We start from the raw sequence: 20,381 nt of genomic DNA on the forward strand, positions 1-20,381 counted from the left end.
GTGTGCGTGCGTGTGTGTGATTGTACTATGCGGCAGGTCGTGGGGGAGGAAGAAGCAGAAAGCAGCAGCAGCAGCAGCAGCAGCAGAGTGGAGTGTCGAGGAGGAGGAGGAGGAGGAGGAGGAGGAGGGGAGGTGATATGGATAGTGTGTGTGTGTGTGTGTAGAGAGAAAAATGAAGAAATGGGAAATCTCAGCACCTGTTTCCAGGGCAACAGAGGTCTGAAAAACACAGGCTGGTTGTTGGACTTTTTTATTTTCCACACTGCGCTGCCCTCTGGCAAGATACTGCAGACACCTCTAATGACTGCACACACACACACACACACTATACCTCTGTGTGTGTGTGTGTGTGTGTGTGTGTGTGTGTGTGTGTGTGTGTGTGTGTGTGTGTGTGTGTGTGTGTGTGTGTGTGTGTGTGTGTGTGTGTGTGTGTGTTATACATTCAGGTGTAGCTACTACGCAAAAATGTAGGAATCCTCCTCTTCAAATGAATCAGAACAGGTTTTTTTGCCTCGTTGTTGTTTCAGCTACAGATAAAGAAAGAAAGACGACGAAGAGGAGGAGGAGGAGTTAAATAAATGTGTTCAATTGACTTCGTTATAACTGTATGTTTATACTTTATATTCATTAATAATAATAATGATGATTCCTTCATTTATCCTTTATTTATTTTAAAAAAACAAAGGTTTACAAAGTGACATAAAAACGGCACATATAAAATAAATAATTAAAAAAATGAAAAACAGTGACAGAAAGACAAATACACGACCTGTGAAACACGAGGACCAGTGAGACCAGGAGGAACCACGGATGATGTAATACAAGGGACGGATATGTGAGGAGATGAAAAATAATTAACAAGTAAAGTCATAAAAAGGGGAAAAAAATAAAAGGAAATAAAAACAATGAAGACATAAAAAAAAAACCATTTCTAAAACACTTGTCAAACCACTGAAGCTTCAGAAAACACATTCAAAGACTGAAACGTGCTGCAAATTCAGAAAACAACTCAACACAACAGGAAGTGTTTCTGGGGGACACAATAAAGCAAAGGACCAGTCACGATAAAGCGAGGGACCAATCTGGGGACACGTTTTTTTTGTGACCGGTCCCTCGCTTTATTGTGACTGGTCCTTCTCTTTATTGTGACCGGTCCCTCTCTTTATTGTGACCGGTCCCTCTCTTTATTGTGACCGGTCCCTCGCTTTATTGTGACTGGTCCTTCTCTTTATTGTGACCGGTCCCTCTCTTTATTGTGACCGGTCCTTCGCTTTATTGTGACTGGTCCCTCGCTATATTGTGACTGGTCCTTCTCTTTATTGTGACCGGTCCCTCACTTTATTGTGACTGGTCCCTCGCTTTATTGTGACCAGTCCCTCGCTTTATTGTGACTGGTCCCTCGCTATATTGTGACTGGTCCTTCTCTTTATTGTGACCGGTCCCTCTCTTTATTGTGACTACTTTATTGTGACCGGTCCCTCGCTTTATTGTGACTGGTCCCTCGCTTTATTGTGACCAGTCCCTCGCTTTATTGTGACCGGTCCCTCGCTTTATTGTGACTGGTCCCTCTCTTTATTGTGACCGGTCCCTTGCTCGGATGAAACAGGAATTTCAACCCGGAAAAAAAAAACTTCCTTCTCAGTGTCTTCACTGGAGTTTCTCCTTTTAACTATCTTACAAGCATAAGGTTTTAGGACAGTTTTACGACTCTACAGGGAAACAGCTGATTTTAATTCCTGTATTTCAGGCTCCATATAATATTGAATCTGTATAAATCTTTATTATTATTCAACCCCACAGCTCTGTATCTTCAGGTTCTGACCCTGTTCATCTGATACTTTGGACACACACTCAGTGAAACATGATCCACCTCTGTCTGGGATGACGTTCATGTCCAGAACTTCCAGCTGGAGTTCCTCGTTTCGATCCGATCTGGTTTTTGGATCATCAAACCTGTTGTTGAAGCCAAACACACTTGGCTTCTTCTTACAGTGTTTGGCTTAAAAAATCCACCTGCAACAGTTTGGCTTGAATAAAGGTGCAGTTTTCTTTAGGGAACTGAGAGCTCCTTCCTCATTCCTTTTTACATCAATAAAGTTTTTTTTTGTGTGCTATATTAGTGTTTCCTGTTTGGTGCTGAACATGTGCAAGTTTTAGTTGTGTGTAATGTTTTCAATGAATTTTTAGTCTTTTAATCTTGATTTCTTAGAATGTTTTGATTCATTTCTTTGAATTTCTAGCATGCTTTTGTCTCGTTTTTGTGGGTTTTTTAGAGTTGTTTTTGTATTTTAAGGAAATTCATAATCTTATCCTTGTATTCTCAGTAAGTTTTTTGTCTTGTTTTTGTATTTTCAGTTGGTCTTTAGTCATCTTATTGTATCATGGATAATTGGACATACAGTCAGTCCAAATGAATCATATGGAGACAATAACATAGTGGTGTAGTTATTGTGCAGCTGCATGTGGAGGAGCTGCAGGTGCATGAAGATCATATATCCAACATGATGTATGATGCACTGATCACAGAACATGTGATCATGCTCAGGTGATGTCATGGTGATCTGCTGCTCTGTAAACAGTCAGTCAGCAAATAGTAAACAGTCAGTTAGTCAGTAAACAGTCGCTCAGTCAATTTAAACAGTCAGTCAGTAAACAGTCAGTCAGTAAACCAGTGCTTTTCAACCTTGGGGTCGGGACCCCACGTGGGGTCGCCTGGAATTCAAATGGGGCCGCCTGAAATGTCTAGTAATTGATAAAGAATTGTACTATTCCAGTGGTTCCCAAACGGTGTGCCGTGAGGCAAGTCCAGGTGTGCTGTGGGATTTTGTGACAACCATACATTATTATTGCAATATACAACTACACAAAAAATAATTATTTTTAATTTACTATCAGTACTTTGTATGCGCTCATTTCATAATACAGAGGCAAACTCTATACCTAAAAACAATTCTTAAAAAACAAAACCTCAAAGAGAACCCCATATTTCGCACAATATGTTTCAATACTGATCAATCTGTAGGACCATGGACGGTGCAGCTTCCTTGCATTGACAGTTCTCTGTGATGACATTTTGCAAAGTTTCCTTTGCCTTATTGTGACCTGTCTGGTTTAAATGGTTGTATTGCTGCTTTGATGAAGCCTAATTTGATAAAGTTTCAAATTAATATTTTTTAAATATTTTGTTAATAAATATGATTTCGTGAGTAATGTAACCTAGTTGTCTTTGTCACATTTTATTTGGCATTATTAAATAATTATGCACATTAGATATTTTACATGATATAAGTGATAACACGTGTTATGAAGGCTATTTTGAACAATAGGTGTGCCTTGAGATTTTTACTTGTCCTTTGGTGTGCCTTGGCCACAAAAAGTTTGGGAACCACTGTACTATTCTATACTTTCACTTTATCGAATATAAATCGAGTTCAATCTTGACTGACAGCAAATCACGTGATCGCGGGGTCGCCAGAAATTTGTGATGTAAAAATGGGGTCGCGAGCCAAAAAAGGTTGGGAACATAGACTGTAAAAGTTGGGTTGGGAACCTGTAAACTGTCACCCTAATAGCAAAGTTCCTTTGGCTTGGATGTGGCCCAAATAAACAGCAAAGATCTGGCCCACTTACGGAAGTGAATGACGGCCCATATCTGGCCCAAGTATATGAAAGCTATGCTTAACCATAACATAACCAGACCTCTACCAGAACTGTACCAACTACATATGGCTTATAGCTGGGCTTCATAGGGCCTGCCTGTATGGCTGTGTTCAGGTAAAGCCTACTGGCTCTTATGTGGCCCCCATGTGGCTGACAGACCAAAATCCAGATTTTACCCAGAACCTAAACTAATATACACTAAACCTTTCATCTGGCCCACTTTTGGAAGTGAATGATGGGCCACATCTGGCTCTAAGGTATATAAGCCCAAACTGAACCATAACAAAACCAGACTTCTACCAGGAGTAAACTAAATTCAAATAATGATATGGCTCATGGGTCACATACAGAATACGTGTGGCTCAGTTCTGTTGAATCATTGTGGCCCACATGTGGTTGACAGAATAAAACTGGTACTTTTTTTTTCATCAGATCTATAACACACCTTCCATCTGCCCCACATTATGAAGAGAATGACAGGTCAATTCTGGCGCCAAAATTAAAAAATGATAATTTTAGTGCAATAGCAGTACTGATTAAGTTGTTCGATAACGTTAAATCACACAAAATCAATATGAGAAATTAAGAAACACGCAGTCAGTAAACAGTCAGTCAGTCAGTCAGTAGCTAAACAGTCAGTAACAGTAACTAACGGTGAGTGAGTGAGTGCTGCCTGTGGAGAAGGAGTGTCAGTCTGTCTGGAGGAACTCTCTCTCCTCAGCCTGTGATCTCATGAATATATTACAGGGTCATTGTGCAATGAGGGAGGTGCAGCGAGGCGCCAGGTTATGGCCGCGGCCAGAGGCTCTCTGTCTGACACCAACTAGTCTTCTTTTACTTACTTACTTAGTTACAAGTTAATTAGCCTACTTAGTCAGCTGGTTAACCTCCTCATAGGCTATAAATATAAAACAGTTTCCATTAAATAACAATCCAACGTGTTCAGTCAGTAGTAGAGAACTTCCTCCCTGTTATTATTATTCTGGGATGTGGGAACAGACAAGAGGAGGAGAAGCAGCATCAGATGTGATAGTAACTAACAGCGGGTTAAGAGGCTGAGCACTGCGACACTGCTGCTGCTAGCTCCGTTAGCTCCGTTAGCCGCCGCTGGCTAATGTCGCCGAGCTAACAGCTAACAGCTAACACACATAGCAGTAGCACCAGTAGCAGCAGCGGCGGCGGCTTCACGGTGGTTGTGACAGCCTGAAGGAGGGGGCAGAGGGGACGGTAAGACAGCCGACAGTCAGTCAGTCACTTGGCTCGGCTCGGTTCGGCTTTAACGGGCTCAACACGTCCGGTTCCTGTAGCGGGAAACCGAGCTAAAGTTGACGTTAGTTAGTTAGTTAGCCCGGTTAGCCGTTAGAGGCTAATAACGGAGCTAACAGCTAACAGCAGTGGTAGAGGCAGCGGTGGTTAAAGAGCCTCTCCGTCTCTCTCTACAACCACAACCAGCTCCAACAACAAGACAACACAACACACACAGGGGGAAACTTAACGCTGTCAGGCTGCGACACCGACACAGACACACAACAGGCGGCTTCACCCGGGACCAAGAGGAGCTGCTGCTGCTGCCTTTTCTTTTACCACGTTTTTATTTTATTCCCCCTTTTTTGGGGGGTTTCTTTCCTACCGCGGATCTGCGTTTATTGAGCAGCAGCTGAGGCAGGTAAGAGAAAGAACACATCTGCTATTCGCATTTTTTTTAGACACATTCACACACTCATATATACACATACTCATGCACACACTCATACACACATATACACACACACCTCTGTAGAGAAATGCTTTGTTCTGTTCTGTTCTGCTGCTGCAAGTGTGAGCAGCAGCAGCAGAAATAGCAGCACGTTGTGTTTGTATGGATGCAGCAGCAGCAGCAGGAAGAAGGTGCAGATACAACATATAGATCTCTGACTGATCAATCATCTATCAATAGATCAATAACCAATCATCATTTGTAAAGAGGGAGGCAGAGATTCCTATGCATGTTTAATAACACAGGCTCATCTCTGTGTATTACAGTACATTCCCTCCATGCACAACACAGCAGCTCGGTGTTGCTGTGTGTGTTGCAATGTGTCTGTATCTGTGTGTGTGTGTTAGTGTGTGTGTTAGTGTGAGGTTGCCATGCCTGTTTTTTTTCCCCCTCTGGCCGTGACTTCCTGAACATATCATGGGCACAATAACATGTAGTGTTGGCCTGCAGCCAGAGAGCCGGAGAGCCTGAGTCAGAGTGGGTCAGTGTTTACATGGAGGCTGTGGTGCTGTGGTGGGTCGTAAAAACCTGCTGAACCAGACTGAAGACTGGAGAGACTGGATTAATGCTGCTGCTGCTGCTGCTGCTGCTGCTGCTGCTGCTGCTGCTCCAGATGTTTTCACTGCTGTTTGGCTCCCTCTGCATGTTTTTGTGTTGTTGCTCTTTCTACCTGCAGCTCCAAACTCTCAGGGGAAGAGAAGGCAAGGCAGCATCATGCAACAGTTGTTCTCATTATCAATTAATCTGCTGATTATCCTCATTATTAATGGTTCAGTTAAAGGGATACAGTAGTTCACCCTAAATTGAAATTTCACTCATTATCTATCTACTCACCCGCCTCATGTGGACTAATATAAGGGCTGGGAGAAGTTTCAGAGTCCTCCGTGGCTTCTCTGAGTTACAGGGGGTCTCGGCGTAGCAGTGCATGTCCATATGACGGTTGCAAATGGATACCAACTGTCTTCGTAACAAAAAGACACACCAAAAAACATCCAAATACCTCCATGGACAAACTGGGAAGAGGATGGACCCTGGTTCGTCCAAATTTGACGAACTGGGAAGAGGAGCTTTGAGAAGCTTCCGCTACAAAACAAGCTTGAAATATAGACTTATTTAATCTTTTTCGGGACAATTCCGCATTTCGGGGCTTCAATACAAGACGGACATTACATATACATATATAACGGTTGTAAATGGATACCAACTGTCTTCGTAACAAAAAGACACACCAAAAACATCCAAATACCTCCATGCTGCTCGTATGTAATGTCCGTCTTGTATTGAAGCCCTGAAATGCGAAATTGTCCCGAAAAAAATTAAATAAGTCTATATTTCAAGCTTGTTTTGTAGCAGAAGCTTCTCGAATCTCCTCTTCCCGGTTTGTCAAATTTGACGAACCGGGAAGAGGAGCTTTAGCAGCATGGAGGTATTTGGATGTTTTTTGGTGTGTCTTTTTGTTACGAAGACAGTTGGTATCCATTTGCAACCGTTATATGGACATGCACTGCTACGCCGAGACCCCCTGTAACTCAGAGAAGCCACGGAGGACTCTGAAACTTCTCCCAGCCCTTAGTCCACATGAGGCGTGTGAGTTGATATAATGAGTGAAATTTCAATTTTGGGTGAACTATCCCTTTAAACACTGTGAGCAGCAGTTTTTGGATAAAAGCTGAATATTTTTCATTAGAAGGCAGCTCATCCCAACATTTCCCCCCCTCTACACACAGATTATTTGACTTTATTAGCTTGAATCTGGCTCAGGTTCAATGTTGATTAGTGAAGAAATGAACCAAATGGAAAAAGCTGACTCATGAAATTAGATTTAAAGAAGAACAACTGGATAAAAACAGAAAACAAAACTCAAACTGACGACATAATGAAGTACTAACTAAGTTTTTTACTAAGACAACTGGCAAAAGCCCAGATCAATACCATCAGATAGCTTTGTTTTATCCAATTATTGATTTCTTAAGAAGCTTGAATTGATAAATGTTTGGTAATATTGTTTGAAACATGGCTGAAGCCCAAGTTAGTACAATCAGACAGCTTGTTTCAACCAATTATATTTGAAAAATGGCTGGAATTCATCAGTTAATTGATTGATTGATTGATTGATTGATTGATTGATTGATTGATTGATTGATTGATTGATTGTCTTTATCGTCCATCTTCAGTGGAAATCCGTCTGCCATAGAAAGTTCAATAAAATAAAAGCGGTGGATAACGAGCAGGAAGCAGCAGATTAAGAATAGAAGAGACAGCACATCTTAAAGCAACAAGTGTACCTGAATGCATCGTTAATTTTCTAGTCAATCAACTAATCAATGCTGCATTGTGTGGACAATGATTGAGGATGTTGTCATGGTAACTTGATGACACCTGTAGCTCAACACACTGTTGTTGTTCGTTTAAAGCTTTTTATTAATTAGGTTCACCTCAGTGTCCCCTGGGCTTTTATTGTGGCGGGGTGATCCCTCTTCCTGCTTCTCTGTCTGAGGTTTTTAATTGATTATCTCATGATAAACCTGCGTGCAGCCATTTATAATAGTTAATATCAAGTCTGTTATACTGATTAGTTTCATTATTGAATCAGTTGTTTTATTCTGTAAAATGAAAAGCAGAAAATTCTCAGTTCAACTATAATTGACCAATCGTTTAGTCTGTTGCTGTTTCTAACAGTCATTTACATAATTGATTTCTCTCTCCCAGTTGTTTAATTGATTGGCCAATGGGATTTCATGTTTAAAAACCAGAGGATTTCATTTAACAGAGACAAAGAGTTGAGTTCATGAGGCTCCAACCAACTGAATGGATTATTTTTAAATTAAAAACATGATTAATTGTTGATCAGAATAATTGCTGACTAGGCTAAATTTCAATTAGTGGATTATTGACGACTGTGAAGCTTCTGTGGGTTCAGCACTTTGTGGTTCTGATCAATTAACTGCTGAACCAACAGGTTGACTAATTAATAATAAGAAGAATTGTTCATGTTAGTTCTGCTGTAAATATCTTATAACCTTAGAACTGCACAACTGATCAGTGATTAATAATTATAATTGATTGTTTACATTAGTTATCAGTCTCAGTTTGAACTGAATATTTTTGTCAGTTTGATTTCTCAGTGTTTTCTGACAGAACAACATATTGATCAATCACAAATCATTTAAAAAATTAAAGTAAACATTAGCTTCTGATGTTAAACTGTTAAGTACATATCCATAGTTTTAGATTTTAGTTAGTTTAGTTTAGTTAGTCCAAACTAACTTAAATAAGAAAAGGATTGAATCATTTAAAAATTTCAAATAGTGCAGAATTGTATATTGAATATCAGTTATCAGCCAATATAATGTAGTGTTTTTCAATTCTTTTGAAAATGCACATAATAGAAAATATCACAAAACTGTCTGAGCTGCTGAGTTTACACTGATAAATATTCTTTAGGATATTAAACTGTAAATATTATATATAATACTAATGATACATTATATTATATTGTATCAAAGGCTGTAGCTTTATACCCTTTTTTGTGTCAAATATTAGTAATAAATCATATCTGGCACATTTCACTTTAAGACTACTACTTATATCTGTTCTCTAAAATCAATCAATTGATTATTGTTAAATCTGAAAAACATGTGACTTTGATAAAACAACACAAATTTATGTATTTAAGTCGACATCCTCAAATGTCTGGTTTTGTTCCAGAGGTTGGACAGAAGTCGTGAGGGTAGAAAGACCTGAGCTGATAATCAATAATCAAACTGATATTCTACTGATACCTGTGTGATCATTTAATCAGCTGATCGATTGATCACCTGTGAATTAAAACTGAAGTCAGAGTCGGTTAATGAATCATGTAACGAGGTGTTTGTTTGCTGTTTAATGAGCGTTTAACGAGCTGCAGCACAACGCTTCAACACTGACACTGCTACTGTAGAGTTCAACTGATGATCGGAGATTTAATTGATCCTGATCGGAGCTACACAACCTCAGATGTGAAAAAAAAACACAAACACAAACTTCGAGAATAAAGTTGTAAATTTATGAGAATAAAGTCGTACATTTCCTACGAGAATAAAGTCGTAGATTTATTTCCTACGAGAAAAAAGTCATAACATTATGAGAATAAAGTCGAAAATTTACAAGAATGAAGTTGTAAATTTATGAGAATAAAGTCGAAAATTTACAAGAATAAAGTCGCACAGTTACGACTTTATTCTCAAAGTTTGTGATTTTTTTATTTCGCAATGTGGCCCTAATGCTCCATCGTAGATTTGAAATATTTGCAATAATCAATACTTACATACCATTACATTACATTATTTCACACCATTTGCACAATTTGTGTTTCTCATTGTTTCCTGTTGGATTGTTCAGACTGAATATAACCAGCAGATTAAATGATGATAATGTAAATTAACAGCAGTTGTAGTTCTTGTTTTGTTTTGTTTTGTTTTGTTTGTGAGGAGTGAGATTAGAAAAGAGGAAGAGGAGGAGGAGGAGGAGGAGGAAGAGGAGGTTAAAGGAGGAGAAGAGGCAGAGGGAACAGAGTGTCTCAGTCAGTGATTCCTCTGCAGGTACAAACTGTGCTGCAACATCTGATGGAGACAGACAGCTCAGCTCACACACCTCCTCTTCCCTCCTCCTCCTCTTTCTCCTCCTTCCTCCTCCTCCTCCTTTAGCTGCTTTATAGCCTCGATGTGATTGGAGGCAGTGCAGGTATTTGTCGGTCATGTGATCGAGTTCCTATACAACATGTAGGCTGCTGCTGTCTGAGTCTGACCCAAATCTGCAAAGTGCACAAAAAAACAGAAAGAGAAACGGAGAAAGAAAGAGGGGAGGAGGAGGAGGAGGAGTAGGGAGGAGGAGGAGGAGAAGGAGGAGGAGGGAGGAGGAAGCTGCAGCCGAGCTCTGATATTGGAGAATTAGCATGTTGTCAGTCGGTAACTATCAGATAAAGAAAATCATTACAGGGAGGAAGAGGAGGAGGAGGAAAAGGAGGAGGAGGAGGTGAAGGAGGAGGAGGAGGAGGAGGAGGAAGGAAGAGAAGGAGAAGGAGGAGGAGGAGGAGGAGGGAGGAGGAGGAAGCTGCAGCCGAGCTCTGATGTTGGAGAATTAGCATGTTGTCAGTCGGTAACTATCAGATAAAGAAAATCATTACAGGGAAGAGGAGGAGGAGGAAGAAAAGGAGGAGGAAGGAAGAGGAGGAGGAGGTGAAGAAGGAGGAGGAACCAGAGAAAACAGACAATAAATGAATCAAATGGAGGAACGATAGAGAGATAGAGAGGGAGAGAGAGAGAGAAAGAGGAGTGTGTGTGCTGCCTCTTCACATCTCTGTTCTCTTAAATTCCTTTTGAAATCAGCTAAGCTAAATTTAGCTCCTCTCCCTCCTCCTCCTCCTCCTCCTCCTCCTCTGAGGTATCAGAGCTGCAGCCGTCAGTGATAGGCTAACGTTTTGATGTGCACACACACACACACACACACAGATTAAAGTGCGTGTGTGTGGGAGGGCTCTCTCTCTCTGTCTGTGTCTTTGTGTGGCCACGGTGATGATAAATAGTTGCTGTGCAGTAACTGTCTCTCTCCTCTTTCTCCTCTTTCTCCTCCCTCCTCCTCTTCCTCCTTTTCCTTCTCCCTCCTCTTCTTCCTCCTCCTCCTCTTCTTCCTCTTCCTTTTTCCTCCTCTTCTCCCTCCTCCTCATCCTTTTCCTTCTCCCTCCTCTTCTTCCTTTTCCTTCTCCCTCCTCTTCCTCCTCCTCTTTCTCCCCCTCCTCTTCTTCCTTTTCCTTCTCCCTCCTCCTCTTTCTCCTCCCTCCTCCTCCTCTTCTTCCTTTTCCTTCTCTCTCCTCCTTTTCCTTCTCTCTCCTCCTTTTCCTTCTCCCTCCTCTTCTTCGTCCTCCTCCTCTTCCTCCTTTTCCTTCTCTCTCCTCTTCTTCCTCCTCCTCTTTCTCCTCCCTTCTCCTCCTCCTCATCCTAATCTCTTCCTCCTTTTCCTTCACTCTCCTGTTCCTCCTCCTCTTTCTCCTCCCTCCTCTTCTTCTTCCTCCTCCTCTTCCTCCTTTTCCTTCTCCCTCCTCTTCTTCCTCATCCTCCTCTTCTTCCTTTTCCTTCTCTCTCCTCTTCTTTCTTTTCCTTCTCTCTCCTCTTCTTCCTCCTCCTCTTTCTCCTCCATTCTCCTCTTCCTCATCCTCCTCCTTTTCCTTCTCCCTCCTCTTCTTCGTCCTCCTCCTCTTCTTCTTCTTCTTCCTCTTTCTCCTCCCTCCTCCTCTTCCTCCTGTTAGGGCGGCTGCCTCCTCCTCCTCTTCCTCCCTCCTCCTCCTCTTATTCCTTTTCTCCCTCCTCTTCTTCCTCTTCCTCCTTTTTCTCTTCCCTCCTCCTCCTCCTCCTCCTCCTCCTCCTCCTCCTCCTCCTCCTCCTCCTCCTCCAGGACAGTGGATGATCTGATGATCCCACCTCCGTCCGATGAACCCCCTCAACTCCATGAAACCCTCCCTGCCTCCCACTCCACAAAGGTACACACACACACACACACACACACACACACACACTGCTGCCGTGGTGACAGTGTGTCCTCAGGTGAACCATGTGACACCTCACCTCCTCCTCCTCCTCCTCCTGAGATGTGTACTAGGAGACAGGAAGTCCAGTCTGAGTGACAGCCAGCTGATGCGTTCAAGGTCCAGACCAAAGAAGAGTTGTTTCTACTTTCTGCTGGATCAGCTGCAGAGCCTAGTTCACTTTAAAGGGATACACCAACATTTCTTTTCGTGTCATGCCTCACTCCTGAGTCCATGACCAGCAGATAGACACCATCCTTTCCACTGTGCGTGCAGTAACAAGGGAGATAGAGCCGTATCGCCCGTAATTAGCTTAGCTCAAACACTGGAAGTGTATGGGTAGTGTTAGCCTGCCTCCACCTAAAGTCGCTAATTAGCTTAGCTCAAACACTGGAAGTGTATGGGTAGTGTTAGCCTGCCTCCACCTAAAGTCACTAATTAGCTTAGCTCAAACACTGGAAGTGTATAGGTAGTGTTAGCCTGCCTCCACCTAAAGTCGCTAATTAGCTTAGCTCAAACACTGGAAGTGTATAGGTAGTGTTAGCCTGCCTCCACCTAAAGTCGCTAATTAGCTTAGCTCAAACACTGGAAGTGTATGGGTAGTGTTAGCCTGCCTCCACCTAAAGTCATCAGAGAAACTCTTCAGCAACTCTAAATGGAAACCGGCGGGCCGATCTTCGTCTCAGAGCTGACAAAACTCTCCGGTAAGGCATCTTGAGCGGTCAAATGCCGCTAACGGGACGAGATCGGTCAAAACGGAGGGTTCAAGCAAAGACGCTTTATTTTGGTTCAAGCTAGCTACATCGAGGGTAGGTTAGCTTCCTGTTTCAATGTAAAAGCACAAATTCTATCCTCATGGTTTTCTGTATGTAAAGGGCAACGGGTGTTTTATTTTGTGAAAGTAACCGGAAGTGCGTTGGTCACAACAGCTAGCTTGAGTAGCGCCGAGTTCGTCTGAACAAAATTGTAAACAGCTGGTATTTAGACAAATTAACGACACACTGCTGATCTAGCAGTGTCCTATCCCTTTAAAGCAATCGTTCTCAAACTGGGGTTATTGAGAGGGTTCAGCTTTAAATTTTACCACTTTTTCTAGAATTTTAAAAACTTTTTTTGAGAATTGTATTTTTTATTTTTTTTGCGAAATATTACAAATGTTTCTAGATTTAAAAAAAAAACTTTTTTGGAGAAATGTTTCCACTTTTTTTCTAGAAAATGTTTAACTTTTTATTTTATTTTTAGAAAGTACTACTGTTCTACTGTAGTTCTGCAGCGTAGAATGGGAGCAGACGGATTTTAGGCTTTACATCCCATAAAACAGACAATCAGATTTCTTAGAGGTAAATTCATGTAAAACCACTGATGCACGTTGCCTTCAGGGACAGTTTTTCATCAACAGTCTCTGTATTTCCCTCTAAAACAACTCTGTGTGGTAACGTTGTGTTATTATCTCATAGCGTGGTGAATGTGCAGCTCACAACTTGTCCACCAGAGCGTTGTGGAGTTGTTGGATTGTGTATTTGATGAGTTTCTAAAAATAGCTTGCACCGACAATTAAAGGTAACGAACCTACTGCTATGACTATAGGGATTATGGCAATGGGCCAATTTGACAAAATGTTGAACTATCCCTTTTAATGTAGATCTGCAATAGGAGGGAGAGGAAGAGTAGACTTAGAATAGAGTAAAACATAAATCTATAAACTGATATAATGGATGAATCTACATGTTGAGAGAAGAGAAGAGGGTCAATGATCTTTATGAGCTGAAGCTGCAGCTCTGCAGATTCACAGGTGGAAATAAACTAGAAGGAAGGAAATCAATAACAAGTCAAGTGGGTGAATTCAGCTCAGTTACAAACGTCTGAGACCATCGACGGCTCAGTAACTCTTCCTGTTTCTGAAACGTCTCAGGTTGTTAATTGACTGTTCACTGCTCTGTCTCCCATGGAAATCTACTGATTCCTCCACAGACTGTGTGTGTGTTTGTGTGACAGTGAAGTGTTTAAGAAACCGGTCGGTCGGTCGGTGTGAACGCAGCCTGAACTGGAATGACAGTAATGCTGCTGTGGTGGTTTCCAGCAACAGGAAGTGAAACCGGAGGGACGTCGGGTTTATCCATCCTTTATATCTTTTCTTTTTTTCTTTATTTTATGTACACACCAAAAAACAAAAATTCAAACTACTTAAAGCAGAAGTAAGTTATATATTTGTGTTAATATAAGTCTTAAATAGTTGTATCTTCCGACAGCAATCACTTCTATAGAGTGTTTGGTCTGAAACACGGGTCTGTCAGTCACTCTGCTCTGCTCTGAGTCGAGGAGAAAACATTTATCGTATCCTACAGTTTTTATCCAATGAGGAGAGAGAACGGCATGCAGGGCTGTGTGTGCAGCCAAGGAACGCCGTGAATGTGGCGACGTAGGGACGAGGACTGTTATGGTGCGTTCAAGGAAACTCGTAACTCGTGTTTTTCCGACCTGTGAAGTCGTACCAGTTCGATCTGGTACGAGTTCACGGGTCAGAAGTTACGAGTGGCTGTTATAGTGACTTTCACCGGTAAAACAGGTCGGAAAAACACGAGTGGGTTGCCTGGAACGCTACAAAGTCGTAAGTTGTGACTTGAAGCTGTAATTTACGGTTTCAAAAGCCTGCCTGGAACGCAGCATTAGCCAAAACCACCGGACCACTTACTTCTGCTTTAAGATTCATTAAACATTTCTGAATGTATGTTCATTATTGATATGCATTTTTTGTTTGTAATTAAATTAAGAGACTCCTCGTAATAACATCAACAGATTGGTTAATCAAACAATGACATCATCGCCTCGTTTTTCCACAGAACAGCTCAGAACAGGTCTAATAATCTAATAATAATCTAATAATGTTCTAATAATAAGGTGTTGGCTCGTGCTGTGTTGAATGAAACGCTCGGCAGCCTCCACATCCGTGTCCGTGTAACCGACCGAGCTGTGTTTCCTCCTGCAGCAGCAGCGACAGCCCCTTCCTCAATGACCCAGTCGCCTGGCAACCAGGGACCAATCAGCACCCAGGATCTCTCTCCGTAGTAACCACAGTGTGGGGCGTGACCAATCCCACACACAGCCAGGTAACACATGACTCAGTCCTCTTCTTCTTCCTCCTCTTCCTCCTGCTGCTGCTGCAGAGAGAGAAAAAAGATGCATTCATTCATTTATACTCTTTAAATTCATTTTATTGTGGAATTTCTACAAAATAAAAGCATATATTTGAATAAAAATATATGAAACCTATTAGAGGTTGGAACGATTTCATCTATAATCCAAACAAATGTGTGATTTTATGTTACATAAATATTCTTTACATGTCATTGCTATATATAATAGGTGGAGGAAAGTGTTAAAAATTAATACGAAAAATTGAATATGTATGTTGTGATAAATATGCAGATATACATTAAATAAATATCATATTATATAATTAAAAAAACATCATATGTACATTTTAATTAGGGTAAATCAGTTTAATAACCAAATCTGAGTCTATATCAGTTATTTATTATTACATTTAAATTTAATGTTGAGTCTCCAGTACAGATTTGTCACATGTTTGAGGAATCAATGTAAACAATTATGCGTTTATGTCTAAATCTAAACATGAGGAATATTGTACGATTGATCAGTTTTTTTATTGATTATTAATCAGTAATACAGATATCAACTTTAAAGATCCCAGATCAGTCACATATATTTTGTATATGTTACAAACCTACATCCTCATATAGGATGTAGATATATTATAGTATTATGTATATGTCGATATGATATAGCTACAGTGTCTGGGAGAACATATTCAGAATGAATATCAGGGTTTCCCCCAGTGTATTATAAGCCTGGCGGGCCGCCAGGCCTTACTTGACCCCCCGCCAGGCTAATCATCGTTTATAAAAAAATTTAAATCAGTTTTTATACTCCATAAACACGTGATCATCAGGTGTCTTTTTCATCACCTGATAACGTCACAACTTCATCGCGCATAACGGGACACGTCACGGACATCATGCTCCTCAGACCGCATCTATGATCAGACCGCTGCTTCACCAGCTGACCGAGAGGAACGCACCGAGTCCACGTTAACGTGAGCCGAGCCACGGCTCCAAGAGTCAGTCAGCTGCTGCAGCTGTTAGCTGTTAGCTGTTAGCACGTCGTCCCCTGCCATAGATATCCCCTGCAGCGTCAGAGCTCCGGACTCCTGTGAGCCGCGGGGCTTTGCCCTGATGTGGAAATGATCCATTGTTTCATTTTTCAGCTCGTAAAGTTCGCGATCACACACGTTTGTTTTCTCTGGTCCAAACAGTAAATCCGCGAGTGTCACGTTTCCATGACGACTGACTGGAAAAAGAGCGTGGTAGTCATTACGTGACTCCAGATCTTTTACAGTCTATGCTCCAGATGTAAAAAATCTCGGAGAATAAAAAAAAAAAATCTGAGAAATAAAGCTAAAGGAGACACCAGGCAGTTGTTCTTTTTAGTTTTTAATGCAAACAGTTGATGCTATTTATTTAAATATTATTTTATAATTATTTATTTATTTTTGTGGTTATTGAACAGCATTTCAAGAGTGCCTTTCTGTAAGACTCTGCTATAGCTGGTGTTTAATGTTACCGTACATAAATGTCTTATAATAACAGATGTTTATGATAATATTTTCAAATTTCCAGTCAACTTTTAACATTGATCTTAAGGCCTTATGGAATCACACCTTATAAATGCTACTGCTCCATTAATGAATCTGTTACCTACAGGGCCCTGCCATCAGTCAATGGTCAGGGTCAGGCCCCTGTCACAAAAAAACACGCTTGGGCACCGGTGGCCCGGCGATGGGCCGCGGATGGGCCGCGGATGGGCCGCCAGTGCCACCCTACCACCGGGCTTAACAAGTTTTCTGGGGGAAACCCTGAATATGATGAACAACATATATAAATTTGATAAGTATGTTGTTTTGATTAAATAGACATCATATTTACATTTTAATTTACATTTTAATTTGGGTCTAATTGATTTAATAATGTGATCTGAGTCAGTATCAGTCATTAATTATTAAAAACTAAAAGGAGCAATGCAAACAAGTGTATGAACATGATGAATATTGGATGATTGATCAGTTATTGATTATTATTCAGTAAAATAGGTGTCAACCTTAAAGATCCCGGACCGGTAACATACAGTATATTCTGTTACAAATCTACATCCTCCTATAAACAAAGATGAAGATAATATATTTTATACAACAGTTAGTTCCGACCGGTCCCAACCGAGCAATTTGATTGGACAACGAGACATTCCATAGTGCTGATATACAGTATAACAGCACTGGGACTTTTCACAGACATAATCACTCCGCTGTTCAGCTGGACAGGAGCTAAGTCAGAGCCACGCTCCCCATACAGGAGCTGCCCCATCTCTCTGCTGCTGCTGCTGCTGCTGCTGCTGCTGCTGCTACAGTTATAAACGGACCTGAACATTAAAACCTGGACCTGACCTGGTCCGTCTAATTGGAGATAAATCTCTACTAACCCGGCTGGAAAAAAAATCGCCGCGGGGGCAACTACGTTTTGACGGTGATGTGTTTTGATATTAGCATTAGCTGTTGTTAGCCACGTAGCTCAGCTACTTAGCTTCAACTGTGTTTATATTGATTACATAGATGATAAACAAATGTAATACGGTATCGATAACGTCTCTGTGTCTTCACGCTGGTCCTGTTGCTGCGGTGCTGATCAGACACGGGCTCAGAACCAGAACCAGCACTGGAAGCAGCTCGGTGGAGAAGCTTGTAGCTAGTAGCAAGCTAGTATGAAATGTTTATGTGTTGCCTGGCAACAGCCTTGTCTCCCTTCCAGTTGCAGAACTATTTCTGTTGGCGGAGCCAAATAAATGATTAAATAAACAAACAAATCATAATCTCTTATAGTTTATTACTGTTCTAAAAATGCGCTCGTAGCACTGTTGTATAAAAGCAATATCACACTGGAGGTCGTGCTGTTGTACTGTATATCAGCACGGTGTGATTATCTGACCGAATCACAGCCGTGCTGATATACAGTACAACAGCACTCCCTCTCGTGTGATATTGCTTAAATAGTGTTATATTACATTTCACAGTAAGAGTCCTCTTATCAGTGTTTTATAATTAGCCTATTGATCCATCTCTCTGACTGACTTTATAGGACGAATCTCCTTGTTGTTTACAACTACTTCCGGGTAGAAAACCAGCATGAGAACAATAGTGACGGACGAGAGTTTCTCTATATATATCTAATTTTTCATGTCACTATATCACCGTTTAGACTAATCTGATGTTTGTAAAGTTTATAAAACCAATGATTGGACAAACATTACTATTTATGTGTGCACATTTTTGTAATTAGTCATGGTTATCATAGATTAGCCGGGCTAACGGTTAGCTACCTGTTTAACTTTAATAACTCAGTGACTCAATAAACGCTCCATGAAAAAATATTTTCTCCAGCGGATATCTGAGTTCCAACATGACTGAGCTAACTGGAGTAGTTTCATGTGGTGTCCGACAACGGGAGGGTTTTAACAGCTGACGTCCTGCTGTTAGCTTAGCTACCGCCGTTAGCTTAGCTACTGTTAGCTTAGCTACTGTTAGCTTAGCTACCGCCGTTAGCTTAGCTACCGTTAGCTTAGCTACCACCGTTAGCTGTCCCTGTCAGCTGAGCCACTGATGCTTTCTAGACACCGTGATTCTCCCAAACTGAATAAATACAACACATAGCAACACAAAACACACACACAGAAATAGTAATGTTTCTTCAATCATTTCAGATTTGTCTAAACGGTGATAGGGCGTGAAAAATATGATATATAGCTAAACTCTCGTTCGTTACTATTGATCTCATTCAAATTACAGCTGGTTTTCTACCAGGAAGTAGAATGTAAACAACAAGGAGATTCGGTCTATTATATATATATATGTTATTATGTAAGTGTGTTTTAACTGTTTCCTTCCTGTCCCGTGTCTCTGCAGGTGTACGGAGCGCCCATGGGTCCCGGTGAGAGCTCTGGCGGTCACATGATGCCGGGCGGCGGCCCCGGCATGGGGCCGGGGATGAGCTCCCAGTTCATGGGCCAGCAGTCGTACGGAGACGCCGTGTCCAAGGGTTACGGCCACCCGGTGATGTACGGACGCCCCAGCGCCGCCTACAACCCCTCGTCGGCCTACGGCGCCAGGTACGGGGCAGTTATTATTAAAGGGATAGTATCATCTTTTTTATCATTCTGATAATAATCATTCTGCTTCGGCATTCGGGTCCATTTTTATCTCAACTAGCCGGAGCTTTAGTGAGTCCAGGCTGAGGAGAGGAAGCCTGTGGAAGCTCAACTTCATCCAGCTGCTCAGTTTGTTCTGTGTAATGGAGATTTCTATGTTATGACCCTTGATTGAACTGTAGATGAACTTTGAAGAAAGTGCAAGTTGCTCTTGTCTGCTGTGCATAGAGCAGTATGCAGACTTAGTTCCTGTTATTTTATGATGATTACGCTGAAGCTTAAGCAGTTGTCTCCATATCCGAAACCACAGTGAGATGTCGACCAAATGTCAACATGCCGAGGTGTGAAAAAAGTTACAGACAACCACTCTCTTCCTGCCTTTACATATGAGGTGATCTTATAATTGGCCAATGATATGTCATGAGCGCCAAGTGCAAACTTGTACTAATATGCAAACTTATTCTGCAAGAATGCAATAATGTTATTGGACAATGTTTGATTTCCCTCCGGAGTAAAAACAGTACAGTGACAGAAATACATAGTAGTATTATAAACGACATAACAATGCAGACAACAAGGACATAACAAAACAACTATAACGAGATAAAACATTGACCTTTTTACAACACTGCCATGGGTAGTGGAACCTAAAGAGTTTCTGAGAGATAAAGTGCAAGGTGCAAAAGTGCTGGGCCAAAGTGACAAGTGCATGGATGCAAACAGCGCGCCGAAAAGCGAAACTCGCTTTTTTCATGACCAATTAGGTGATTTGTGTGAATCGTTCAGATCCGAAGAGTTTTTGTTTTTTTTTGGGGAGGGGGGGTCTCAGCGTCTCAGCTGGGGTCAGTAAAATGTTTTTCTAACAGGCTGACAGTGACAATCACGTGAAACTGAGGCGAACTCATTCATGGCTGTCTCTGATTACTGTATACTGTTAACAGCCTACCTCCAATGTAGACGCGACATGCGCGCTCATTAAAGCGCCGCGTGTCCGCGTGCAGTCGGTGCAACGGCGACGCCGTTTTTCCCCCCGTGCATGTGGAGCTGTGCGCCGCGGACGTGTACGGTTCCCTACGTTGCTGTGTCAGGCAGGTGTTTCCACGGAGCTCTGCCCCGTTTCAGAGGTGAAGGAAG

At 41.6% G+C, this 20,381-nt stretch overlaps 1 protein-coding gene across 4 annotated transcripts in view; it reads left to right on the forward strand.

Moving 5' to 3' along the window:
* The first annotated feature begins 4,445 nt into the window (after positions 1-4,445).
* Positions 4,446-20,381, forward strand: part of zmiz2 (zinc finger, MIZ-type containing 2) — a 45,611-nt gene continuing 29,675 nt past the window's right edge. For 2 of the 4 annotated variants that reach the window (XM_083983613.1, XM_083983616.1), the window contains exons 1-4: positions 4,446-5,326; positions 11,846-11,930; positions 14,962-15,082; positions 19,006-19,208. In XM_083983613.1, coding sequence (XP_083839739.1) covers positions 11,881-11,930; positions 14,962-15,082; positions 19,006-19,208 — 374 coding nt within the window. In that variant the 5' untranslated portion in view covers positions 4,446-5,326; positions 11,846-11,880. The remainder of the gene's footprint in view (positions 5,327-11,845; positions 11,931-14,961; positions 15,083-19,005; positions 19,209-20,381) is intronic. The other 2 variants (XM_083983615.1, XM_083983614.1) reach the window with 2 other exon arrangements.

The sequence above is a fragment of the Trachurus trachurus genome (genome assembly GCF_905171665.1).
Source record: "Trachurus trachurus genome assembly, chromosome: 12".
Classification (NCBI taxonomy): Eukaryota; Metazoa; Chordata; class Actinopteri; order Carangiformes; family Carangidae; genus Trachurus; species Trachurus trachurus.